This window comes from Camarhynchus parvulus, chromosome 6 (genome assembly GCF_901933205.1).
Source record: "Camarhynchus parvulus chromosome 6, STF_HiC, whole genome shotgun sequence".
Lineage (NCBI taxonomy): Eukaryota > Metazoa > Chordata > Aves > Passeriformes > Thraupidae > Camarhynchus > Camarhynchus parvulus.
The window spans coordinates 1022258-1048623 of record NC_044576.1 but is presented as its reverse complement, the minus strand read 5'-3'; the positions used below and the strand labels follow the sequence as shown (position 1 = coordinate 1048623).

At 44.1% G+C, this 26366-nt stretch overlaps 2 protein-coding genes across 2 annotated transcripts; both read left to right on the top strand.

Moving 5' to 3' along the window:
- Nucleotides 1-10071: 10071 nt before the first annotated feature.
- SRGN (serglycin) lies at nucleotides 10072-13007 on the top strand. Its single transcript, XM_030951575.1, has 3 exons — nucleotides 10072-10178; nucleotides 11922-12069; nucleotides 12794-13007. The coding sequence occupies exons 1-3, from the start codon at nucleotides 10088-10090 to the stop codon at nucleotides 13005-13007; spliced, it is 453 nt and encodes a 150-aa protein (XP_030807435.1). The 5' UTR covers nucleotides 10072-10087.
- A 529-nt stretch (nucleotides 13008-13536) lies between these two features.
- Nucleotides 13537-26316, top strand: VPS26A (VPS26, retromer complex component A). Its single transcript, XM_030951470.1, has 9 exons — nucleotides 13537-13625; nucleotides 16752-16901; nucleotides 18537-18609; nucleotides 20648-20804; nucleotides 21254-21418; nucleotides 21837-21943; nucleotides 22969-23037; nucleotides 23618-23760; nucleotides 24596-26316. The coding sequence occupies exons 1-9, from the start codon at nucleotides 13623-13625 to the stop codon at nucleotides 24707-24709; spliced, it is 981 nt and encodes a 326-aa protein (XP_030807330.1). The 5' UTR covers nucleotides 13537-13622; the 3' UTR covers nucleotides 24710-26316.
- The last annotated feature ends 50 nt before the right edge of the window (nucleotides 26317-26366 follow it).

The window sequence follows — 26366 nt, the reverse complement described above, 5'->3', positions numbered from 1 at the left end:
TTTGGGGTTTTTTCCTTCTATACTTTTGCCTTTGAGCAAATTTTGTAGAGCATCAACATTAGTTTTCTTGTAAGTTGGAGGAGGATAGTTTGTGGGCTATCCTAGCATAAAAAAAATAATTTTTTTTTCCTTTCAAACACTGGTCTGAAGTAAGTGTGAAAAATGACCTGCAGGTAACTGCAAAGCTGAGTGAAGTGCAGGGTGATGAACCCTTCTTAACCATCAGATATATCCCTTTTAATCATTTGATGTATCCATTTAAACCATCATCAGGTGTGCAGAGAAACACCCTGAATCCACCAAAACCACAGTGAGAGCTCAGCAGGCAGGTAGGAGTAGCTCCAGAGCTGATGTGAGAAGGATCAGAGCTTTTCCAGCACAATCAGTGTGGCTTGGAGAGCTCTCTCCTCTGAAGATACCCAGAACACTTTGGCTTTCCAACTTTTAACAAAAATACATTTCATATAAATGCATATGGAGTTACAGAAAGCAATTATGCCAGTTCATCTCCTAGACTAAATGTGCAAGGCTCTGCCAGCTAATTCTATTTTATTACTGGAGACTGCATCATGCCAGATGCTCAGCACAAAGTACTGTGCTGTGCTTCTTGTAAGGCATGTCTTTTTAAAAGGCCCTTTGAGTAATTCCTGTTTGTTCAATGATTTGAGAAAATGAACTTATGTAAGGTTCTGTATTTAGTTAAAAAAAAAAAGGAGGTGGGGAGCTTGTTGGATTAGGCAGCAAAGCTCCCTTCAGGAATGTTGAGTTTTAACTGTAAAGTATGTGTGAGGTCAGGCATTTATTTCAAAGATTAATTGAAGATTAGGTTCCTGTGAACTCTGTTTAACCTGCATTTCTATTCCTTTCTGTACAGCAAAAAGGTCTCACAACTGAAACCTCCTTTTTGTCCTTCTACTCGTTTTTTCTCCTTAGCCAGCATAAAGCAGCGAGATTTACAAGAAATCCAAGTTTCTGCAAAATTCCTGTGAAGTGTGAGATCAGAGCTCAGTGTACTTCTTCAAAAGGCATGCAACACCCAGGAGAGGTGATTTGGTTTGATTAAAAGCAGTTTGGGTTTAATTGAAGTGCTTAATTCTTATGCTGGCTAGAGATGTGGCAGGTGTCATAAAATGGAGTGATGGGCATGGTTCTTGTGAAAAATGCCAATCACTTGTTTTTAAAATTTTAAAAGTTTAATAGTAATAAAATGGTTATAAAAATGGTAATATAATTAGAGTGATAATAATTTGGACAATTTGGATTAGGACAATAAAAAAAAATTTAAAAAAACCCCAAAGATTTATAGACAGTCCGGGTACCTTTTTCTGGGCAGAACAAGCCCGAAAAAGGCCCCACGTTAACAGAGGATTAACCCTTAAAAGCAACAGCCTGTTGCATATTCCTACACCTCAGACATGATGCAGAAATTCCATTCAAACACAGGATTCTGTCTGGGCAGTGTCAGCTTCTTCCTCTGAATCCTGACTGAGTCTTCAGGGCTGAGCAGGCAGGAAGAACTCGATAATGGAGCAATAAATTCTCTTTCTCTGAAAGATTCGGGTGTCCTGTGGCTGCTATCTCAGTGTGAGTCCTTTCTTTAAAAAAAGTATCTTACATAGCATAGTTTCTATTTTAACATTGTGTTATAACCTAAAACTATATTTAACACACTACTGAAGAAAATTAATACAGCATTACTTTGTAAGACCACACATATAATATTCATTTGAATATTAGCAAAAAGCCAACCATAAAATACACGTTTTTCACAGGAGGTTTTCACAGGCTCGGCGTGGATGGTTTGCTGCTCTGTGAGCACATGAGATGTGTCAGTGTGATGGTGCTTCCACCTCCACAAATGCAGTGGGAGCCTGGTTAGCCTTGGCAGCAGGCAATGAGAAACACCAGTTGAGTTTTACCCGACACGTGGCTTTCCCCAGCTCACTTTTGTTTGGGGTTTCCTTTTTGCTAAGCACGGAGGGAGCAAAGATGGCCTTTGCTTGTGTGTTTCTGCAAAAGGACTGAGATAGTTGGTGTCTCCTGGATGTTTTCTGTGGGAGTGTCCATTGTAAGATGCCCAGATGTGCTCCTGCAAAGGAGGATGTAACTAGTCTGGCAAACCCTTCTGCAGTGTCAAAATTACAGAACTAAAGACTGTTACGAGAAAGCCAAGTGCGTAAAGTTGTGGTGAGAAGCATTTGTCAATTTTCTTTCCTCTTCTATTGCAACATCTGTGGCTATTTTAGAGCTGGCTACAAATGATTAATTTTTAGTTTGAAAAGTGCTTTTTGTGTATTTCCTGGGAACTCTGTCCAAAGCGCCTCCTTGAGCCGTTTCATTTTGCAGTTTGGTGGTTTCTGACTCCTCCTTGTCACGGGTAGGTGCAAAACCAGTGGTTTCCTGATGAGAGCTATTTGCCTGGCTGCCTGTTTTCCAAAACCATTGTTTGGCTGTGCATTTGCAGCTAAAGAGCCAGGCAGACTGTTGGGATATGACACACAGCACCTTTAGAAAAGGTGTTGCTTCCATTCAGAAGAGAAAATGTCTGTGATACTGACTATTTGATACTGATAAAGTGATCCCTTAACACCAAAGGTTTTAATGAATTGGGTGTAAACATTATAGCAATGTTTTAAATATCTAGTTCTTGAGTTTTTGCCACGTGGTGTGCACAAAATACAACAAAGTCTTTTTGCACACTCATTTTTGCTGTGAAAGAGATTTGTTGGCTGGCATTGGGATAGGATGCAAGGATTTCTCTATCTGAGTTTTTTAAATGCAATTTTCTGCAGAAAAAAAAAGAGGAATTGGATGAGTGATCAGTGAAAGATGGGACAGGCATGTGATGAGTGAGCTGGTGCCAGTCTGTGAATACTGTAAGAGGAGTACAAAGTGCTTGTGTCACAGTTATTCTGAGATCTGTGGGTGAAATGCATTTTTTGCAAAAAAAGGAATGAGCAAGATGATTTTCTGCACACTTAAGTGTCTTGGAATGGAGCAAGAGCAAAAAGTTCCCAGGCAGGGTCTCAAACCACTCTGAGCCATGTCTGGATTGGCAGTGGGTTCCGGTAACACCAGAGGATTTTCACAGCAGCCCATGAGAGAATGCAGTCAGGTGGGCCCAGGGCCTCCTCCCACCCCAATTCCAGGACTTTTTAAATAACAGAGGTAGAGATGAATCATTAGAAGTGATTTCTAGTGTAGACAAGGAGACAGAAATTGAGATACTGCATTGTGCTAGCATATGGTCTGCAGACAAGGAGGGGACCAAAAAACCAACAACGTAGTCCCCTGCTAACAAAGTTTATTTTGAGATCAAATATTTGCCAATGGCTCGTGCATGACACCTGGTAAGTATCAGACACTGCTACCCATCTTGCCTGTCCACATCTGGAACTTTTGGCAAACAGGTGTCAATAATGTCAAATAATGTCTCCATGTGCTTTGTCCTGAAGCTTTCCAATGGTACCGAGCTGCCAAGTTACACAGGGCTCATGGAAAGACACATTTTGCTTCTCTCTGCAAAGGCACAAGGGTCTTGGTTCTCTCACCTCCCTGGCCAGCCTGTCCTGGCCTCCCTGCTGCACCCTTTGCTGCAAACGTTGCATGAGGTGAGCCTTGCCCCAGGCTTCAGCTTTCCCTGCAGCTGACCCCTGAGCCCTTGAAATAAGAAAAGACAAAAAAATCTTTTTTCCTAGGTAATGCAAACGATGTTTTCAAGAGGGATGTGCTCATCTTGGAAGGGGGCAGAGCAGCTTTGTCAGCACTGCGGTTTCTGAGCCTGAGGAGCAGCAGTTTGGAGCCTGCTGCTTCGTGCTGCAGCAGCATCCACCCAGAGAGCAGGGAGCAGATCCTTCCAAAAGAGCTGGGAGGCCTGGGGAGTGCTGGTCCTGCTGGGAGAGGCTCCTGTGGCACAGCTGATTTTCCTGCTTCTCCTCATTTTTCTCTTCTGTCACATTTCGAAAGGAAAGGATGCTTCTACTAAATCAAATGTGCTTAAAGCTAGCTAAGAAACGCCTAGCTCCTTTGGTTGATGGGGAAAAAATACTGTTCTCTTTTCATGTAAACATAAATTCACCTCTTTCCCCAACAATTCAGTGAAGATCACAAAGCTACAACTCCAGTCTGGTTAACTGGAGCCCAAACACCAGCTCTGCTCCACTTTACACACAGGTCTGGTTCATGGGGAGACCTCCACAGGAGAATCACTGCTTCCAGCTCCTCTTCATCTTCCCGAATTTACTGAGGTCCTTTCTCCCCACACATGGTGTGAAGTTTGTCTGTGTCACCAGTGGTGCTTGTACACAGAAATAAATTTGCACTTGTGCAGGCAGTGGAGGCGAGGTGAGCTGCTTGGGGTGGATCTATGGGCTGACAAAAAGCATCTAAAAGCTGTGAGAAGCTCACTTGTGTGAGGCTGTTCTGTGCTGGAGAAACCATCCGATGGAAAAATAGCTGTGCCTAATTCCTGGGTAGCTGGGCTTGAACCAGCAACACCAAGTGGTTCAGAGTGAAAACACATTCCCTGAGAAGCAGTGCAGGCACCAGGCTTTGCTTTGAAAACATCTTTGTGCCACCATCCTTCCCTGCCTTGTTAATTCCTTCTGGGTTTAGGGGCATTTCCCCAACTGCTCCTGTGTGACCCCTTGCTCCGCTGGGCAGGCCCTGCTTGCACTGCAGGGCTGCTGCTGCTCTGGATGGAGTTTTAAAGGAGACTCAGCTGCTGAAATTGCCTCCCTAATCAGTAACCAGAGCCTGGCTGCAGTGCCATGCCTTAACAAGCTGTTGCTTTTAAGCTGCAGTCCTGAAATTGCCAGCCAAAGCCTTCTGCTGCCCTGTGCTCCAGCAGGTGGAAGCAGAAAGCATCAGCAGTCCCAGCAGCAAGGAAAGCTGCTTTTCCCACCTGAAGGACAGGCCTGCTGCTTGGCTAATGTTTCTGGGAGGGAGGGGAGATTGCTGGTGGGGAAAGGTCGTTGGCAGCTTCCTGTCTGTGCTCAGTTTTGCTGCAGCTGTGGCTTTCCAGCAGAGATCTCCCCCTGCCCTTGCTGAGCTCCACCATGGGAAGAAAGGAGGAGTTGTTCTTCTGTGAGATCTAGATAGCAGCAGTGCCTGATTTCCATGTGATAAATTTCTTCAGTGCATTCTTACAAGATCCAAATCTTATCTGCAGGGCCCAGGCCCTGGTGCTGCCCTCAGAGGAGAGAGGGTGGCATGAGGGGCGAGGGATGCCTGCTGCTGCCTGGGCTGTGATGCTCGGGGTGCAGGGTGAGCACGGGCCGGGTGCTGAGCTCTGATCTGAGCCAGGTTAAGAATTAACTTTTACTCAGGGCTGGATTTAGAAATCCCCCCAGCTGGACCCAAACCTCTCTCTCTGGGTTGCCAGCTCTTTGCTATTTTGAAAAGGAGAGATTTTTGCTTTCAATCCCCAAAGGTTGGGGCAAAAGGCATCCTTAAATTCAGCTGGACTGCCTGCCTGGAGGGGAGCTCACTTCTGAAAGGCATCAAGGGTGATTTTGGGCATTTAACAGGGCAGCTCATGGGTACTCCCTGAGATGGACCCATGAGCTCAGGGCCTGTTGGATACCCAGGTCTCGTGAATCTCATCCCACTTCAGCAGTGAGTGTCAGGGAAGAAAACTGTTCTGCCTTCCCAAAAGGCAATGGGCAAAGCAAATGCTCCTTGTGTTGAACCCAGCTGCCATTCAGACACTCTCCCCTGTGCCCTATCCCCTGTTTCTTTCTGTTGCCATCATTCTCTCTTCACTCTTGTTTCCAGCTCTGCTTTTAACAGATGTAGCCTTTTCTGCACTGGCTGCTCCCTAGAGCACTGACCTGTAAAAAATCTGTATTTCTATTTTCTCAGCAGAGCAAATGAAGAGCTGAGCATCACAGGCAGGGCCCAGTGCTTCAGGACCCCCCAGCTGCTCCAGCTGGCTGCTGGCTTTGCTGCTCCATGGGATGGGTGTTTGAGGGGTGCAGGGCTCAGCCTGGATTCCCAGGGAAGCCAGGGCTGAGCTCCTGTCAGCTAAGGCAGGGGAAAGCCTGACCCTGAGAGCAGAGCTGCCCCACAGCAGTTAGGGTTTATCTGATTCCTGAGCACTTGTCAGTCAGAAAGTTCTTTATCAGGGCCCTGCCTGGACAGATAGTGCCTTGCCTTCGAGCCTTCCCTGATAAGCACTGGGTGCCCCTGCACCCATGGGAGTCCATCTGTCCATCTGTCAGGAACACAGGCTGCAAAGCAAACCTGTGCTGCCTGCTGAGGGAGTGGCCTGTGCCAGACCACTCCTCTGGACCTGTCTGCTCCCTCTGCATTTACCTGGCTCAGGCAGAGAAGGGGTTGGTGTCCAAAGAATCGGGTAAAACCCCCTGTGATGCTCCTGCTGGGATTTCCTTGGCCCCACATTCTGCCCTGGTCAGCAGAGCAGATGTCCTTGTGCCCTCCTGCAGAGTGGTCCCCATTTAGTGATGTTATAAATTAGTGATTGCTCCTGAGCCAGCTGGGAGACACAGCAGCCCTGAGAGTTACTGCTAAGGAGCAGTCCACACTTTTGTGTTTATTGCAGTTTAAGACTACTCCCAGATTTTTCAGGCAGATTTTTTGTCCCTGGGTGTCTGCTCAGGGGTCTGGGTACACAGTGTCAAGGCAGCCTTCTCCCCTCTCCCCAAATTAATTCCTCACAAAAATGCAAAGCAAGAGCTTTGCAGGTTAAGAAATCTGCTTTGCATGTGATTTGAAAATAGAGCCAGCACTTCAGTGCAGGGGCTGTAAGTAAGGCTCCAGGAGCAAACTGTGCTCTCAAATACCTGCTCGTCATTTATTTGCTTCTTTTTGTAGGCCTGTTCTGTTGGGATATTTAATCTTTCAGTTTGCATACACAGGATCCAGGCAGGAAGAACATTATCCTATGAATCTTTCTCACAGTTTATAGAAGGCAAATTGGAGGTGGCTGACCTTGGTATGGTGACTGAGCTCTCCTCTGTGGATTTAAAATATTTAACTTAAAATCCTGTTTCTCTTGAACTCTGATAGTCATGCCATGGCATGTTTCAAGGTTAGTGTTCCACCACAGCTTAGCTCATGTGCTGTTCTCTGTTTAAAAAAAGAAAGTTTGTTAACTTTCAGCACTTTGTGGCCTCTAGCCCAAGATGAGATTTTTTAAAATTAGAGCTGTGCATTTTCATTTTTTGTCTTGAGTGGTTTACAGACAGTGCTCCTTGGGCATCCCATGGCACTCCACAAAGGGAATGCTTTACTTTAACTCCTGCACATCCCAGCCTGCTTCAGATCCAGGTCTCCAATCCCTTCCCTGTTTGTAGGAAGGTGGAAAATTCTTTACTTGCCAAGCACAGCGGGGTGTGGGCACCAGCAGAGTGCAGCAGGGCAGGAGATGGGCACAGGCTTCAGGGCCCTGTTACACAGATGAACGTGAGCCAGGGGGGAAACATTTGCTTTGGACTTCCCACAGCTACCAATTGTAAAGAGATCTCATTTCCTGAGGCGTGGTGCAGACACAGAAAAACCAACAACACTGTGTGGCAAAACTGCCAGCGCTGCAAGCTCCCCCATCAGCTGATGGCACAAGGCAGATAACTGCAGATCTCCCTCAGACACAGGGAATTTGCAGCTCCCCTACCCACAGCCATCCTCTGGCTGCATCCCAGGGGCTTCCATGGTGGAAACTGCCCGGGGCTGCTGGGAGGGGCAGAAATAGCCCGTGGAGATTTGCTTTCTCACACGGGGGTTGTTGTGCACAGAGGAGGGTGTGGAACAGGCCAGGGGTGCCCGTGACCAGTGGGAAGTGAGAGGTGCTGGGCAGGGCTGGTTTCTGCTGCCTCCAGCAAGTGGGACCTCATCTCCTCCCTCCTGTGTTTGCCCAGCTTCCTATTGGTGCTGAGCACTGCCTGAGACAAAAAAAAAAGGGGAAAAAGGGAAAGGGAAAGGGAAAGGGAAAGGGAAAGGGAAAGGGAAAGGAAAGGAAAAAAAAGGAAAAGGAAAAGGAAAGGAAAAGAAAAGGAAAAGAAAAGGAAAAGAAAAGGAAAGGAAAAAGGAAAGGAAAGAAAGAAAAGGAAAGGAAAGGAAAGAAAGAAAAGGAAAAGGAAAGGAAAAGGAAAAGAAAAGGAAAAAGGAAAAGGAAAAGGAAAGAAAAAAAAGGAAAGAAAAAGGAAAAAAAAAAGAAAAGAAAAAGGAAAAGAAAAAGAAAAAGAAAAAGGAAAAGAAAAAAAGGAAAAAGAAAAAAGGAAAAGAAAAAGAAAAGAAAAAAAAAAGAAAAAAAGAAAAGAAAAAAAGAAAAGAAAAGAAAAAAGAAAAAAAGAAAAAAAAAAAAGAAAATAAAAGAAAAAGGAAAAAGAAAAGAAGAAAAAAGAAAAAGAAAAAAAAAAAAAAAAAAAAAAAGAAAATAAAAAGAAAAGAAGAAAAGAAAAGAAGAAAAACGAAAATAAAAAGAAAATAAAAGAAAAGAAGAAAAGAAGAAAAACGAAAATAAAAAGAAAATAAAAGAAAAGAAGAAAAACGAAAATAAAAAGAAAAGAAGAAAAAGGAAAAGAAAAGAAAAGAAAAGAAAATAAAAGGAATGGAAAAGAAAAAAAAAGAAAGGAAAAGAAAGGAAAAGAAAAAAGAAAAGAAAAAAGAAAAGAAGAAAAAAAAGAAAAGAAAAGAAAAAGAAAAGAAAAGAAAAGAAAAGAAAAGAAAAGAAAAGAAAAGAAAAGAAAAGGGAAAAGCAAACTGATGCTAAAAATACAAAGTAGAAATGAGGGTGGTAATAAAAACCACTGCACACAAGTCCTTCTGCCCCTGCTTGGTTTGAGTCTCCTGTTTTTCCTGTGCCAGAGAAAAGCCCATGTGCAGAGGCTCACAGAGCTGAACATGCAACTCAGTCCCCAGGCTGGTGGTAAATCCCAGCCTGGAGAGGGGAGGGAGCTGCTGAGCCTCCTGTGCTGCTCGGTGGGGTTTTGGTGGAACACCATGCCCTGGGGAAAGTCACTGCTGAGCCCAGATCCCCACTGGGGCCTCTGTGGACTTTCCACCACACAAAAATAGATTTACCACAGACACCTTGCACTATCAGCCCCAGGGCCGACAAGGCTGTGCAGCACCTCAGTGCCCCAGTTAATCCAGCAGCTCTCTGTACGAGGGAGAAAAACCTCCACTGCTTTGATAACCTTGTTTGTCATTTCTTCTGAAGTGAACTCCAGCCTGCTTTAATCACAGCCAAAAGGCAAGCAAAAGGTATGGGCCAGCTGAAAGGGAGCTTCTAGTTTTCTGTCTATAGAAGAGCTTTCATGGCTTTTCAGATGTGTACCTTGTGGAGCCACATGTGGTCCAAACCCTTTGCCACATTCCCTGGGGCATTTGCACCACACAGTGATGATCTGGCCAAGCAAATTGCCTGTGCTCTTCCAGAAGGAGGTGACATGTTTCTACCAGAATATATGTTATCTAACTTAATACATTTTTTTTCACTTCTACTGTGAATATCTAGGATTCTGCTTTCAAAAAAAAAAAACAAAAACAAAACAAAAACAAAACAAAAAACCAACCCAAGCCTGGCATGAGATTCCAGAGATAATTTACTCACTTTTGTGGGAAAAGAGGATTCCCCAGTTGGTGAAACATGTACTGACTGTGAGTAGCTGGCTTCTAGCCCATCTGGTGGACTGGTGAGGGCTTGAGGCAGGGAAAAGCAGTGCCAGTGCCAATGCAGAAATGCAGTTGACCTAAAATCAGGGAGCATTAAGCACTGCTTTTTCACTCTGGAGCTCTCTCAGCATTGGGCAGAGACTGGGTGGGATGTGTGCCTTGCCCACAGGCTGCTGGCAGCACCACCTTCATTCCAGCTTGTGGGTCCTGGGTTTGCTTTCCTCCTTGGGCAAGCCAGGAGATGCAGGCAGAGGAGCTTTAATTTGGACTGATGGAGGCAGGAAGGCCCCAGTGCTGGGCTTTTCTGTTCATGTCTCACATCAATCAGGAAGTGGTGACGCAGGTTATGGGTTGGGTTTGAGGTTTTGGAAACTTTTTCTAAAAGTCGATCTCCTCGCTCCTCTTATTCCTGCAGCGTGACGCTGAGGTGAAGGCTGCTTGGAGCAGAGGGATGCCAGCCAAGATGCAGCTCCTTATCAGATGTAACGGGAGGATTTTCCTGGCTGTTTGTTTAATCCTCTTTGTGGGATGCACAGCACAAGGTAAAACGGGGCGGTTGTTCTCGCTGTAATCCTCTTTCTGGGCTAGGCACGGAGGCCGAGTAAGCAGCCTCTGAATTTTACAAACTGGCCTTCTTTTGGGGGTAATGAGATCTACTCAGAAAGGCTGTTTGCTAATGTTTCCTTTGCTGGGGAGGGGAGAATGGCAAGAAAACGTGCTTTTTGCAATTGGAGCAGTCCAGGTTTTGAGCAAAGACTTCATGTTGTCGCACGTGTGTATGTTTTCAGTCTGCGTATCTCAAGATATATTTTTCTAAATGTCCCTTTCATAGTGGTCTGGTTACTGCTGTTACTCAGTTGTGAGTTACAGACATGGTGTGTAACAGTTCCCATGTCATAACTCCTACGGTCTGCGTTCTGGGGGCAGCAGGAAAGGAAACTTGGTTGTAAGTATGAGGAAACCAAACGGTTTATTCCGTAAAACATTGCTACATACACCACGAAAATGACAAAAGGGAAATATTGATTCATGATGCTGTGCCCTGTGGATTTGTTTCTCCTGAGAGAAGAACTGCTCTTCAAGCACGTAGATGTAATGTGTCCACAAACCAAAGCTGTGGTAGTGATAGGCTCTCAATATGCATTACCATTCTGAGGCTGATCTTTGGGGGATTATGGCCTGCTTGTTCTGGGTTGCTTATTTGCAAATTTTTCAGCTGCAGGTGTTTATTTTGTTGCCACTGTTATCATTAAAAACCTTCTTAATAATAGGTGAGGAGAAGAAAATAAGTATGAAAAAGGAATATACTGTAGAGGCAGCAGGAAATTACACCCGTGAGATCTTTTCTCTTTTACAGAAGAGTGTAGGAGGTAGCTGAAAGTCATCCAGTACATTATGGAAATATATAGGGCAATAGAGAAGTGTAATTACAGAAGGATATTCCCAGGAAACGGAGAAGAAAATAGATAAAATGCCAACAGGTTGAGAATGCACCAGGAGGTTTCTGAACAAATTAATTACATGAGACCAAGAGGAAGGATGAAATGTCACTGCTCCTGTCTTTATTATGTGATCCTTATTTTGTCATTTTGGTATTTTTTGAAGACCCACATTATCAGTGACAGCCCCAGTCAGGCACCTGGGGAGCACCAGAACTGAAAACTGGGTTTACAAAGCCTTGCTGTGCCTAGGAGACACCTGAACTGTGTCTCCTCTGGCAAGTGCTCCCAGAGCCTCCATAAACCCTAAGAACTACTTTGAGTTTCTCACATCCCCACCAAAACTCAGCCTGTTGAACTTGAAGGGGCAGAGCTGGAGCTAACAGAGGAAGGAGAGCACAGGAGAGCACAGCTTTCTGCTGGGTGCCTCGTCCCCAGAGGTTTTCACATTATTTCCACACACCTCCACCTTCAAGGAGAGCTGCAGGAGGCTGAGCCCCCCGGCCCCCGTGGCTGTGCCACACTGTGAGCTGGGGATGAGCCTTGCTGTGACAGCAGGGCTTTCCCACGGGCTTCCTGCTGCTCTGTGCGAGGGGATTCCCTGGGATTTTCCATGGGCTTCCTGCTGTCGGTGTGTCTGATGTCTCCGATGACAAAAATGTCACTTAGGATGTCAGTAGCCATTTTAAAAAAACGTCTTCAGGGTTACTTTACTTTTCCGGAGGTTGAGCAATCAGGGCCACACAAATTGCTTTCATCCGCTCCTTTAAGCCTTATTAGGTGCTGATAAAGTTCCCAGGAGCTGGTGAATAATGTCCTTGGGCAATGTGTGGCTGATTCCACCAGGTGCTCCCATGCAGAGGGCGAGGTACAAGAGGGTGAGGTGCCGGCCCGACGCCTGGTCTGCCAACTGCATCGAGGAGCAGGGGCCCTGGTTCCACATGCCCTCTGGTGGGGCCAACAGGATCCTTCCTCCCGGGGCCGACCCCTCCTTGTAAGTTCGTCACGCCAATCACTTGTTTTTAAAGTTTTAAAGGTAATAAAATGGTTATAAAAATAGTAATACAATTAGAGTAATAATAATTTGGACAATTTGGATTAGGACAATATGAGACAATAGAGACAAAGAGTTACAGACAGTCCGGGTACCTTTTTCTGGGCAGCATAAACCTGAAAAAGGCCCCACGGTAACAGAGGATTAACCCTTAAAAGCAACAGCCTGTTGCATATTCCTACACCTCATACATGGTGCATAAATTCCATTCAAGCACAGGATTCTGTCTGGTCATGTCAACTTCTTCCTCATAATACTAACAGAGTCGTTCTGGAAGAAGTTTGTTTCTCCTGATAATGGAGCAATAAATTCTCTTTCTCTGAAAGATTTGGGTGTCCTGTGGCTGCTATCTCAGTGCGAGTCCTCTCTTTAGAAAAAAGTATCCTACATAGCACAGTTTCTATTTTAACATTATGTTATAACCTAAAACTATATTTAACACTCTGCTTAAGAATATTAATACAGCATTACTTTCTAACACAACACATATAATATTCATTTGAATATTTGTGAAAAGCCAATCACAAAATACACATTTTTCACACTAGCACCCCAAAATGTATTATTCCTGCCTTGACAGTCCTGTCACAGCGTGGCTCGCCCACGGTAATGTGAGGCTTTGATGCGTTCATCTGAGAGATAAAATTGCCGCTCTGCATTTCAGGATGAAGAGGTACCAGGAGCTGGGTGACATATTCCCTCTCTCCAGTGAGGATGCCGGCTCTGGGTCCAATCCCATGGCGGAAGCAGAGCCAGCCTCTGGGTCGGGGCTCGGTGACAGTGACAGCTTCTCTGAGGCGAAGCTGCCTGCCCTCCTGGAGAGCCTGCGAGGCAGCGAGCTGCAGGAAAAGCTGTCGGAGGAGGATTTGCTCCTGTAGGGCCGGAGACGCCCCTCATGTGCCGCTGCCTCGCCTCTTCCCCACAGCCTGACCCGACAGCCATGAAGCGGTTTTAAACCAGCATCAATAAAAACTCTGCCTTAAGATCTTTACTGCTTTCGCTTACTAAAAGCATTGTTGTTCAGTCTGAACTGCCTTTTTATGTGTGTGAGTGCGGCAGCCATCCCAATGGGGGGAACAACAGCGATGGCCTGGGCCAGTGATGGGTGCGCAGCCAGCTCTGTGGGAAAGTCATCGTGCTCTGAGGGGAAGAATTCCACCCTTTGATGCGCTGGGAGCCGCCTGCACTTTTACGGCAGCCAGCCAATCGCGTATCCCGAAAACAAGCGCCAATTCGTGCCGAAAGGAAAGGTTTATCCCCGCGTTATTTCCTGAGGGGAGCCCCCAGCGCTGCCGCCTCCCGGCCGCCAGGGGGCGCCCTCCGGCGGCGGGCACGGGGCTGGAGGGGCGGTCACGTGCGGCGGGGCGTGGTCCCGGAGGGGGTGGGCGTGGCCTGGGGAAGCCGTAAGGTCACATGAGCAGGGGCGCGCGGCCGGGGGCGGCTGGTGCTGGTGCGCGCGGGGCCGGTGTCGGGCCGCGGAGGGGGCGCGTACCATGGTGAGTGCGGGGGGGGCGGTGGTGGCGGTTATGAGGGGAGTGCAGGGGGGCGCGAAGCGGGCGCGTACCATGGCGAGTGCGGGGCGGGGGGGCAGCGCCGATCCGCCATCGCCTTTGGCGGCGGCGGCCTGGGCAGGGCGGTGCCTCCTCTCCCCCTCCTTCCTTCCAGAACTAAGGATTTAAGGGATTATTAATTTTATTTGCGGATAAAAAGTGCCCGCATGACCTCGGTAGGGCGGGGTTTGGCGGTGAAGCTCGGGTTCCGTGTGCCCCGCGGAGCTGCCGTCGGGGAGAGCGGCCGGGCGGCCCTGGGGTTATCGGGATCTTCCGGCAGTGCCGTGAGGCAGCGCTGCCAGCCGCGGGCTCCGCTCCGAACCGAGCACACCCTCCGGGAAACGCTGCCCGCAGCCTGGGCCGAGTGCTCGGGCGCTCCCATGAAGAGGTTAAAAAATACGTGCTGTAAAGTCTCTGGATCGATGGCTTTGTGTTCTGGGGTGTTCGGGTTCCTTCACACGTGCAGGAGCCGCTCGGGGCTCCGTGTGAGGCTGGGGTTTCTGTAGCCTCTGTCAGCCCCCGGCATTCCCACAAGTCCTTCCGTGCAGCTATTGAACGCAGCTTGCTTTTGGTCCTGATGTAGCAGAATCTCCAGCGTCTGTCTTTTGCACAAAACCAAGAGCGTAGCCTGGCATTTGGCCAGTTTCTGGAAACCCCAGTTCTCTGTCTGCATTCTCTTAAACTGTAACATAATAAGCCCTGTGATAGCTATCTAAAATACTTCTCGTTTTGCATAGTTTCCCCACAGCAGTATCTTCGATAGCAGCTGGAGGAGATGCCTGCTGCTGACTTCTTTATTTCATATGTTCTTATTCTATCTGAAGGAGATCATAGCTAATCTCGGAGGAGTGCAGTTGAAATATTTAAGTGCAGTCTCCTGAGAAGTGACGTGTTACCAATGTTTGGCCTGGCTGACCATTTAAGTGGTCAGCTTGTAATTCAGAAGGTACTGTGAGAGCATCCTGTATAGTTTGCTTAAAGGTAAAGTGCTTCCTTCTTTAGTTAGAGGGGACTTTAAGACTAATCTGGAGAACAAGTACAGTTTCAAGGAAAACATGTGGCCGTGCTCAAAAATATCATGTGTTTAAAATAGTCTACAATTTGGAATTCTTGTTGAAACTTTCTGCTTTTTCTCTTGCCCTTCCCCAGAAGCCAAGAATCAGTAATGGTTCTAGCGTGCACTGTTTGCAAAACAAAAGAGCAAAAGGAATTTTTCAGCAGTCTGTACAAATCTGTGCTTGGCAGAGACTTGGAATACATTTTGGTCTTCTGTCTGCTGCCCTTGTTGGTCATCTGCTGCTGCTTTCACCTCAGAACGTGTAGTAGATGTAACAGGGTTCAGTTGGAGTCACACACATCTTTGTGGGTTGATGTGGGGCCGATTGCTGAGCACATACAAAGTCAGTTTAGTCTTGTGTGAATCACTGTTCTGTAGGTCCAGCTTGCTCTGTGTCCTCTCTTCTCTTGGAGGGGTGAGCATGAAGTCACTCAGTGTTCCTACTGCTAAGCAGTAGCATTCTGATCCAGTCTTCCCCTAGGCTCTGCATTTCAAACTTCAGGTCCCCAGAATGTCTTGGAAAGAGTTCTCACTCCTTTTTTTTTAAATGTTAAATTGATGAAGTGGCAGTGATTGTGTAGTTTAACCCCAGCTGGCAAGAAAACACCACCACAGCCGCTTGCTTATCTCCCCACCCTGGTGGGATGGGGAGGAGAAGCAAAAGTACAACTTGCAGGTTGAGATAACAGTTTAATAATTGAAGCAAAGTAAAATATAATAATGGTAAATAATAGCATAACAATAATAAAAAGGGAACATGAACAAGTGATGCACAATATAGTTGCTCACCACCTGCAGGCTGATGTCAGACCCCTGCCAGCCCCCTCTGGCTAACTCCCCCAGTTTATACCCTGGGCAGGACATTGTGAGGTGTGGAATATCCCTTTGGTTTGGGTCACCTGTCCTGGCTGTGCTCCCTCCCAGCTCTTTGGTGTACCTCCCCACTGGTGGGGCATGAAGCACAAAAAAGTCCTTGACTTAGAATGAACCTGACTTAGCAACAACTAAAACCTCAGTGTGTTATCAATGTTATTTTCAGACTGAATCCAAAAAACATCACTGTATCAGCTACTGAGAAGAAATTAGCTCTAGAAGAACTTATATCTAGAAGAAGTTAACTCCAGCCAAAGGCAGGACAGACTGTTTCATGTATACCAAATTCATCTGGTTGAAGCAGATGTTCTCATGGAGAACACAGTGTAATTTCTCAAAAAACCCAGAAAAATCACATTGAATTAGTGAAGTGTCGTCTGCTTTAGTACATCAAAGCAGATTAGTGCCCAAATCTTGGGAGGAAAACGTTGGCTTTTGTACTAATCTTGTTGAGTTTCCCATAGAGCACGAAGAGCTGTATGTTTTCCAGCTCCTTGTAAGAGGTGTTTGTGTAAGATCAAAGGATGAGCTCTCGCGTTCTTGTGTTTGCTGCGGTCAAAAGTTCAAGCACAGAGAATGCTGAGGAAAGGAGAGGACCAGCTCTGTGCCTGGAGCAGTGTCACAGTGTCACACACCTGTGACACCCCTCTCTCTGGTGGCAGCCTTGTGCAGCTGAGAACTGCCTGAAGGACTGCTGCCTCTCAGAGCTGCTGGTGCTGTCTGCTAAGACAACTGTGCTGTGTGGGCAGAGGCAGCAAATAAATCCCAGTTGCCCTTCCCCAACCAGGGGATGCTTTGGGCTTTGCATTTTATCCCCTGTTTTTGTTTCTTTCCGTTCTACTTTGCTGCAGTGTTTGGGTTTTTTAGTGGTAGCAATGGTAATTACGCTGTGTACTTTTTATAAAGGTGATATTTAGTAAGAGCTGGCACTGCTTGTTACTGACCTGGTTTCAGTTATTTGCTAGATGAACAGCTGTCCTTTGTAACCACTGCTTCTTGGGGCTCTGATACATAATGGCTTTGTAACTTGGTGGAAGCACAAATGTTTTTTCCACAGCATATAGTGTACAGCTGCAAGTAAACACCACATTTAAAATGGAGTGTCCACTGTGTAGTAATTTATCCAGTTCTTGTTATTCCAGAGTTTTCTTGGAAACCTTTTCGTTCCTGTTTGTGAGATTGATGTTGTACTTAATGATGCTGAAACACGGAAACCTGCAGAAATCAAAACAGAAGATGGTAAAGTAGAAAAGCATTTTCTCTTCTACGATGGAGAATCTGTTTCAGGAAAGGTAAATTTTTATTTAAAAGTGACTATTAATTACTGTTCTGGTTCTGGCATGCAAATGCATATTGGAAGGTAAATGAAAAACTGCATTTTCATATTCAGAGGAAACTCTTTTGCTGTGTATGGTTTTTTTAACCACAGCCATTCAGGCAGCTGATAGAAGTCAACATTTTTGAATGGTAACTGTTTGTTTATTTCTGGTCATCTGATATTTATGAATAAGCATTTTGTGCAATGATGTGCAATCCTACTGTTGCTTCTGATGAGAAAACTCTTTCAAACTGGATCCCCCTGCTTCCCCTTCCCTTTGAACTCCAAAATCCACAATCCAATACAGGTAACAGTAATTTCTGGCTGGCACAGTCAAAAATTTGCATACCCTGAAGATAAGCCTTGCTCTCCATGTCCTGAAGTGATTTCTGGATTGCAACAGAGGAGCAACATATGAAGTTCAGCTGACTGCTGAGTCGACAAGAGTTTTTCTTACTGGGAGAAAAGACAATGAAGTTGAGCTTGCCAGAGGGATTTCCCTGCATTCAGTATTGCACCTAGGCACTCTTTGCCATCATTCTGTTTTACTGGAGCCATTCTCACTCTGAGTATTTCTGTTATGATTCACTCTTCCTTCAAAGACTTCAGTTGGGTACTGAGATTGATTTCTGAATGCCTGCTTTGATCTTGACTGACCTATAGCACTGGGCATCTCCCTGCTCTGGCCATGCCTTTCTGTACAGAGATCTTGCTCCTCTAGAAGGATCCTTGCAGGGATATGAAGGGCCACAAGATGAGCCTGAAACCAGGAAACAGAGGGAGAAGCTTATGATGACCTGCTGGAGCACTGCTTGCTTGTATCAGGACACCTGAAAGGTGCCTGATGAGTTTTGGCTAACCCAGGCACAGTGGCATGAGGAGGTCTGGGAAACCAGAAGTTTTTTGGGCAGCTTCTCTCTACCCCATCATTTTTTTCACCACAAAGATGGATTGTTCCAGTGATTTACTTCCAACTCACATAGTGACAGTGTACTGGATTTTTGTACAGGAATTTCTCTGGTCATCACTGCCTTATAAGAAAACATTCTATATGCTTAATATTTACATGTCTCAATACAATGTAACCTTGTGGAATCCTTTCTTGTCTGTTTATGAGAATCAGAATTACAAATGAAAGTCTTCACAGAAGGTTCCATTATCTGTTATTTTTCATTGACTTAGCCAACACCAGTATTTAGCTGTCTGCCAGAGAAGGGACTGAAGCTCACATGACTTGAAAGGAATCAATCTCATGGCATTTCATTTTTGAACTTGCAGATGTGACAGTCAGAAGATGCTTTGAAGCATCACGACTGGCCCTGCTTCAGCTCTGGCTTGGATACTTAATTTTGGGACTTGAAAGTTCCAATTTTAGTTGTAAAATTCAGTCTCGTGGATGATTAGATTTTTCTTTAATGCTTTACTGGTGCCTTGGAAATGCTTAATTTCATGATCAGCTGTTTGATCTGGCTGCCTTTAAGTTCTTGAGAAGAGATTTTGGTTTCCTTTTTCTTGGATATGTTTTTGTTTTTACTGAGATTGTGTTAAGAGTGAAAATGCTGAAAAAATTTAACTTGTGTTTGTTTTTTGGTTTTTTTTCCCTTGGTAGGTGAACGTCTCCCTTAAACATGGAAAGAGACTAGAGCACCAAGGAATTAGAATTGAATTTGTAGGACAAATTGGTGAGTTTAACCTACAAAGGGGATTTTAGGTGCTTGTGGTTTATGGAACTTAGCACTTGTGACTGTCAGCAGTTTGACTCAGACAATGCAACCTGTTCTGATCAGTGGGTGATAAGGGCTAGAGAAAAATTGTTTTCCTTACTTTAAAGCAATGATGTACTAATTTGTGCTACTCAGAAAGTCATTGGGAGAAATATATGGACATGGGAGGGAGAATTGGGTTAGTGAGTATTCAGTCTGTCTAAGACTAGCTAAAAGTTGGATTAATAACCACTAGAGATTTAGGAAAACTAAACTTGAGGTCTTCTCTGAAAGAAAAGAGGCATACAAAAGAAATTAAGAGGCAGCTTACAGCAAAATACATTTTAAAATTTTATGGTAGTTGGTTTTATAAAACTTATTAGAAATGTAAATTTGTTATATCTACCAAAGTCTGCTTAGAGTTGAACTATGAGGAATCTTTATTATATCTAACTTTTTACCAGTCCAGGTAATCCCTCTGCACCCTTGGGCTGGTGCTAAAATTCCTTCCCTCTCAGAGAGCTCTTTGCATTGTTGTTCCCCTTGGAAGTAATTGCTCAAGTTTGAGCCTCATGCAATTGACTTTAAATGGAATTTCACAAATTCCCTATTTCTCACCAGTCAGTAAGCTCCAGTGTCTGAAGTGTTGTGTAGCAGATGTGACTGAGTCCTGGCACCTGCTGCTTTATGCTTGGAGGTTTTGATCAGTAAGGTTGTAAAATTAAACTTTGAGAATAAAGCAGCTCTGTGATGGGAGTGAGGCATATAGACAGAGGAAAAAAAGAGCTCAGGTATGTTGCCTTCATTTAGTCTGTTGTCTTCTAACAGCTGTACAGATTGGTTTTCATCTTGACTTACACATTTTATTCTCTAGATGAATTTAATTTCATGTAGTGTTTCTTGAAATTCACACATTTCTGGGACTTTGTTATGCTACATTTGGAAGTCCAGAGAGTTATGCAGATGTGGTTTAAACTCCTGCTCTTTGTACTTGTCCATATTTTCTTGCATCCTTCCAAGTGTTAGTATAGAAACAGAGAAAGCTTTCCAGTAGTGTGATCTCTCTGCACTCTTTGCAGACTAACTCCATATCCAAGCTGTATTTTAAACCAGCTCTTCAGAGTACAGCTTTTCTGACTGACTGGCACAAAAAGTATTTGGTATGCAGCATTAGGTAAACTATGCATTAGATAAATGCTTGTCCCAACAAACTAAGTACATTTTTAGACAATTTGTGGTCATATTGGTAAATGGAAGTTTCTAGTTGGTGTCAGTTTCTGCCACATTGGCAGTGATAAATTGTGGAGTTGGTTTAGTTCATTTATTCCTTTCTGAAAAAGTACCAGTCCTGATGTTCAGTTTTGAATGGTAGCGAAGCTTATTTTTAGATACTGAAGTGTTTGGGTTTTGATTTTAGGGTGATTTTTGGTGAGAATTGCACGACACATGTCTAGGAATGAATCACTGACACCACTCTGGGGACAGGAAATGCTTAGGCTGTGGAGCTGCCTTTGTTTCCAAATGACTGACTTAGACCTGGGGTCATAATAAACCTTTTGACTGTACACTACTAGTAATAATAAATTATTTGTTGGATATTGTTAATCTGCAGACCAGATTAGGATCACTGGCCTGTCCTAAATAAGGCAGTCCTGACACTGCTTAGGTTTTGTCCCTGCAGCAGTAAATGCTGGAAAACCAGGCAATGCTAATTACAGAGCATGCAAAGCTAGAAGTACTCGTTAAAGCTAGCTAAACTGTCATTAACAAACAATGGCATGCTAGTGAAGCTCTCAATGTGTTCTCTTCATTCCAGTTAGTTCTTTAGAGATGCTTACTGTAGGTTGCTAGAACTGAAGGTAATTTGAAAACCTGAATAAAACATTTGGTCAAATATGTGTATTTTAAGTTAATTGCTTCTCTTATACTCTCCCACCTGCTGCTGCTAAATTAGAGACAATTTTGTTTGCTAAAAATAAACACTGAAACATATTTTCTTTTAACTTTCTAACTTTAGAACTCTTCAATGACAAAAGCAATACCCATGAATTTGTAAACTTAGTGAAAGAACTGGCCTTACCTGGAGAGCTGACCCAAAGCAGAAACTATGACTTTGAATTCATGCAGGTTGAAAAGCCATATGAATCCTACATTGGTGCCAACGTCAGACTGAGGTTTGTAACTGATAAAGCTTTTTTTTTTTACTCTCCTCCCCTGCAGAAAATTAATAATTTAGCAATTATGCTGCCCCCTCTTCCTCCTTTTAGTTATTACATAGAACATATTAAAAGCCAGTAGCTGGTGTGCCTTGATTGGAGTTGTGGAGATTTTAACACAATGGGGTCTCTTCTACTTAATTTTGAATCACTCAATGCTGTTTGTATAAATAAAATTCCTCCAGTTCAACCAAGTGAAGACAGTCCATGTCTTTCCTTTGAAGGAAAAACCCATACCCACAACTGAAGAAAACACTCTCACATGTGTTGTGTCTCGTATTTTGGTGTCTTACTCTTTTTTACAGATTGTACACTGGTCTTTCAAAGAACAGCTGTACTTCAGAACATGAGGGCTCTTACTTAGTAAACCTGAATAATTCTGGCTAATCCAGTGGCTTTCTTCCTAGGTATTTTCTAAAAGTGACAATAGTGAGACGGCTGTCAGACTTGGTGAAAGAATATGATCTGATTGTTCACCAGCTCGCTACGTACCCAGATGTAAACAACTCCATCAAAATGGAAGTGGGCATTGAGGACTGTCTCCACATAGAGTTTGAATACAATAAGTCAAAGTAAGTGTCAGAGCAAAATGCTTTGAAGTAAATAACTTGGTATAAAAGGGTCCAGTATGTAATATATGGTGACCAACTTCACCTTCTGTAGAGTTAAAATGTAAAGTACTAATTACACAAAGGCCTTTTTGAGATACAGTTGGCTGTTCTGTCTTCAGTGCTAACAGGAAGGTCACTAGCAAATATTTAATTTTTGCATTTGCACCTTTTCAGTATGACTGATAGCACTTCCTTTACTGGTACTGATGGAATGATGGCAATATTGCAGTTGCTCTGGTCTGGCTGAAGTGCTTAGTTCACCAGGGAAATAATCTCCAAGTAGTTTCCAGGCAGATAACTGCCTGTGTGACTTGTGTTCAAGAAGGTGCAAAACTTGTGTTTATTCTTTAACAAAATCTTCCATTTTGTTCTCTTAAAGGTATCACTTAAAGGATGTGATTGTTGGAAAAATATATTTCCTCTTAGTGAGAATAAAAATTCAGCACATGGAGTTGCAGCTGATCAAAAAGGAGATTACTGGAATTGGTAAGAGAAACAAAGTCCAAATGAAATGGCAGCTTGTGTGCCAGTTGGGCCTTATGCAGACCTGGAGACTGAAGTCAGTAGTTGCAGTGCTGGCTGAGCCAGTGCTCCACCAGCTTCTTTCTCACTGGTGTTTGACTGCCATTTGTATTTTGTGCTTTGGCAATAATACTTTGTAGTCAGCACCATCAGTCTGTTCAATTGCTCTGGAGTTGTGACTCTTGTGACTCTTCACAAATGTGAACCCTTGTAAGTGGAATTTGGGCATAAATTCACAGTAGTTTAATCAGCCTCAATAGATAAGAACAAGGGAGGAGGTGTAAAATGCATCCTGGAGCCCCCTGTGCCTCTACAGGGATTAACTGGTTAAGGGGGCTTGGTAAACATCAGCAGGAATCAGTCACATTCTAGAAATGTGTCATTTTCTGTCATCCAAAACAATGGATAGGGTGGAAATACCAAGTGGCTTTGAAGCAGAAACAGCTTGGTTATTGCAGATCAGGTTTGTACTTGCTGGAACAAGGCTGGGAGAGGCTGTGGCTCATGACACTTCATTCCCAGGGGCTGGGGTTCTTGGGAGCTTTTTGTATGCAGAATGAGAAAGCTTCCACTAGAGGAAGGGCAGAAAGCTCTACTACAGGCTCTTGAGCTGGCTGATAACCCTTCATTTTCTAGCTTGAGCATGGCCCAGCAGTACCAGTTGCTAGCCCTGCTCACCAAGCAGAGCAGTTTCAGGATTCCAGACCCTCTTGCTTGTCCCTTATTTAAAGTTTGCATATCCAGGGCTCCCTGAAGCTCTGGTGCCTGCCTCTGCTGTGTCAGTGTGGTGGGGGGAGAGCCAGAAAGAGATGTCCTGCCTGGGAGAGGGTTTTGCTTGCTTCAGCCATGTCTGACTTACATGCAAAACAAGGGCAAAAATGCAGTGCTGTGTTAATTTAAAAGCTGCAGAATGGAAGTTGTTGCTATAAAACTTTGTGAATGTTTAAAACTGAAGTGTGTGTTCTCACAGAGAAAACTTGTTTCACCAGGACCCAGTACCACAACAGAGACAGAAACCATTGCAAAGTACGAAATAATGGATGGGGCACCAGTTAAAGGTAAGTAACTGGGATTGTTTTCAAGGGGGAGCAGTTAGTGCTAAAATCCTATTTAAAAGATGTATTTAATTTAAATTTAATTTAATTTAAATCCTATTTTAAATATCTGGGGCAGAAGAGAGGTCTTACACCATTTTTTTAACTGAAGAAACCACACTTCTTAGATTGCTGAAATGATGATGCATTTTCTGTTTGGAGACCACATTTTTATGGACTTAAGGCATTTCCTTGGGATCCTAGTAAATTTTACCCTTATTTACCATTGGAAATTCTGTGACTGATTCTTTCCTCAAACCTGACTCCATTGGTGTAGACCAGCTCTAGAGAGTTCCAAATACTGATCCTTCTGGCTTCCCTGCTTGCACTGAGAAAGGGTTCTCACTTTTCATTTCTTGCTTGCTTCTGTGCTTTCTGATTTTTTTGGTGGGTATTTTTTTTGTGGTGTGCATGTTTGTTTTTGGTTTTTTTAACCAAGGAGCAGCACAGACAGTGCTTGGGAAACTGCTTTTATTTTGCATGTCTTCTGAAGCTGTATTAATTATTCCAGTTGTAAGGAACTAATTTAAGCTGTTTTTTGCAGGTGAATCGATTCCTATAAGATTGTTCTTAGCAGGCTATGACCCAACTCCAACAATGAGGGATGTGAACAAAAAATTTTCAGTGAGGTACTTCTTAAATCTGGTGCTTGTGGATGAAGAGGACAGACGATACTTCAAACAGCAGGTATGGCCCATGGCAGTCCTGTTGCAGAATTACCTGGGCTGTTTTAATGCTGCTTTGAACCTTCACCTGTGCTTCACATGTGGCATAAGCATTTCTGCTGGCAGTGGTGCTGACAGCTCTGTAGGTGATGTGAGCTTGCAGAAAAGGAGCCAAGGGGGATGCTGGATGCTATTCCAGCAAGGACAGGGTGCTCAGTACCATAGAACCTGCTTTGGGGATACCCAAATGTAAAATGAGCTACTGGTGCATTTGCTTGCTTCCTGAAACTCCTGCAGAGAAATCTCCCCTCCTGCACTAGCCTGGGTTCAAAACTGCAAAGTGTTAATAAGGAAATTTTCCTGAAAATGTTAGAGAAGATGAGGTGATGCTGAGGACAGGGGTAGCCAAAAGGGTCACTGGAAGAAGTTGTGTGGATTAGATGAAAATCTTCCTACTGCAAAGGAGACAAGACAGTATAATTAACCATAGAAAACAAGAGGGAGCTGGAGCATACAGTGGCTATGGTAGGCTTTGGATTTGGAGAAAAGGAGGAAGAAACATTTCTTGAACTCTTTAATACTATTAAAATTGAGAGTAGCACAGTTAAGGAAGGGGTGACTGCTCAAGACTGCAAGTATTCAAGCAGTAACTAAATATGTAAACTTAATGGTGGTGTCTTTCTGTTACTGTTATATGAACTGCACTGATAAGTAGTGGGGACGCATTTTTTTGTGGGCTCTTGTGTTTGGTTATCTTTTTTATTTTCCCAAGAGTTTAGTTTATCAGGAACTTGATACTTGATGCTTTTGCTTTAATGGCAACTGTTGGTTTCAAGAGTGTTTTCTTCCTCAAATAGGAAATAATTTTATGGAGAAAAGCTCCTGAGAAGCTGAGGAAACAACGGACAAACTTCCACCAGCGATTTGAATCTCCAGAGTCACAAGCATCTGCTGAGCAACCCGAAATGTGAACTGGTCTAAGGTGAAAAACTTTGCAGTGCTTCAGCAGGTTAAAGATGGCAGCAGCCTGTGGGAAAAGAAGGCCAGAATTCCCATTACAACTGTCTTCCTTCATCTTGCAGTGCTGCGTTTACCATGCTACTAAAGCGTTCTTCAGTTAAACATTCAAGTATGTATATACATTTAAAATAAAGTGCTTTCTCAAACACTGGAACTTTCTTAAGCTACTATTTTATACTGCACATTTACTTTTATTTGATAATGTTGTATGCACTCGGGTATGCAAAAGCTTAAGTCTAGTTATTTCCATGCATGGTAGGCTGGTATATTTGATTTTTGCTGCTCACTCTACAGTGTAGACTAAAGCATTTCCTGTCTCTCATGTTGTGTATTGCATGTTTGTTTCCAATGTTGCTTATTTGCTTTGTTTTGTTTTGAAACTGCATTAAGACACAATGACTAAATCACACTAAAAATCAAGGTTTATGGTGCATTTGTCCTAAAATCTCCTGATTACTACATTAGACAGGGTTTAACTGCAGCTGCATGTATGTGCACTATGGTTGGAGCCCTCAGAGCAGTGGTTCTAAGAGGCTCTGCATCAGTCAGTAACAAAGAATATTGGGAAGCATCTTTGCCCTCTCCCCCAGTTCTCTGTCAAACTTCTCTAAGTCTTTCACACCAGTTGCTCCTGACTTTTTGGGGCTCATTACCCAGTAATTAGTGACTGTAGGGATGTCACGAGTTCACCCTCACGTGGTGAGCGGGTAAAGTATTTGAACATAGTTACCTTATTGATGAAATAAATGCTGGTAACATCGATTATTTTGCAAATACGTGAAACTGTGTTTCCTCTTGGCTTCATGATTCCAGTGTCTTCACAGTCAATGTCTAAAACTGTCCTGACAGGAGAGGCAAATGTCCCCAAAGGACATCCTTCTGGGGTCTCAGAGCAAACGAGCTTCTTGTGGGCTTCTGCAGAGGTATTCAAAGCCAGGCAAGCCTTAAAACTTAGAAGCTTGCCTGGCCCAGCAGATTGTTTGTCTTTATCATCATCTCGTAGGCATATAGTGTTTGAAGAAGTAGCTTAAAGGAGTGAAGTGTTGGTGTGTTCACACGGAGCACGGCTCTGTGTCAGACCTGTGGCTTGGCACAAATGGCAGCCTGCTGTGAGGAAGGCAACTTGCACTCGTAGTTCTCCTGGCCTTTAAACCAAGGCTTCTCAGCTCCGGTGCAAGTGTCATTGGTAACCTTACTTTATGAGTAAGTAAATAATCAAATTACATTTCTGTAAGAACTGTTTTATTACTGCGGCACTTTGATAAAGCAGAGACTCTGTGTACTTTATGCTAGGGTACTCCTAACGCGGATATCTTTGGCTGAGAGCAAATCCAACTCCCTCATGTAAGTGCCTGTTCAGAAACTTAAAAAATAAAGTTAAAAAAAAAAACCACAACCAAATATTTTCATGGTCACTTGCATGTCGTAAACCTGGGAACGATGATTTTGAAAAACCTGATTGTACTTACCCAGCCTCAGATTGTGCAACCATGTGTAACGAGCGGGGGGAAGGCATCCTGAGCTGCTATTTGAATTATTAAACCAGCTGTATTCTCACTAAACGCGCCTGGTCTGTGTGTGAGGGGCGCTGCGCTCCCTCAGGGCTCC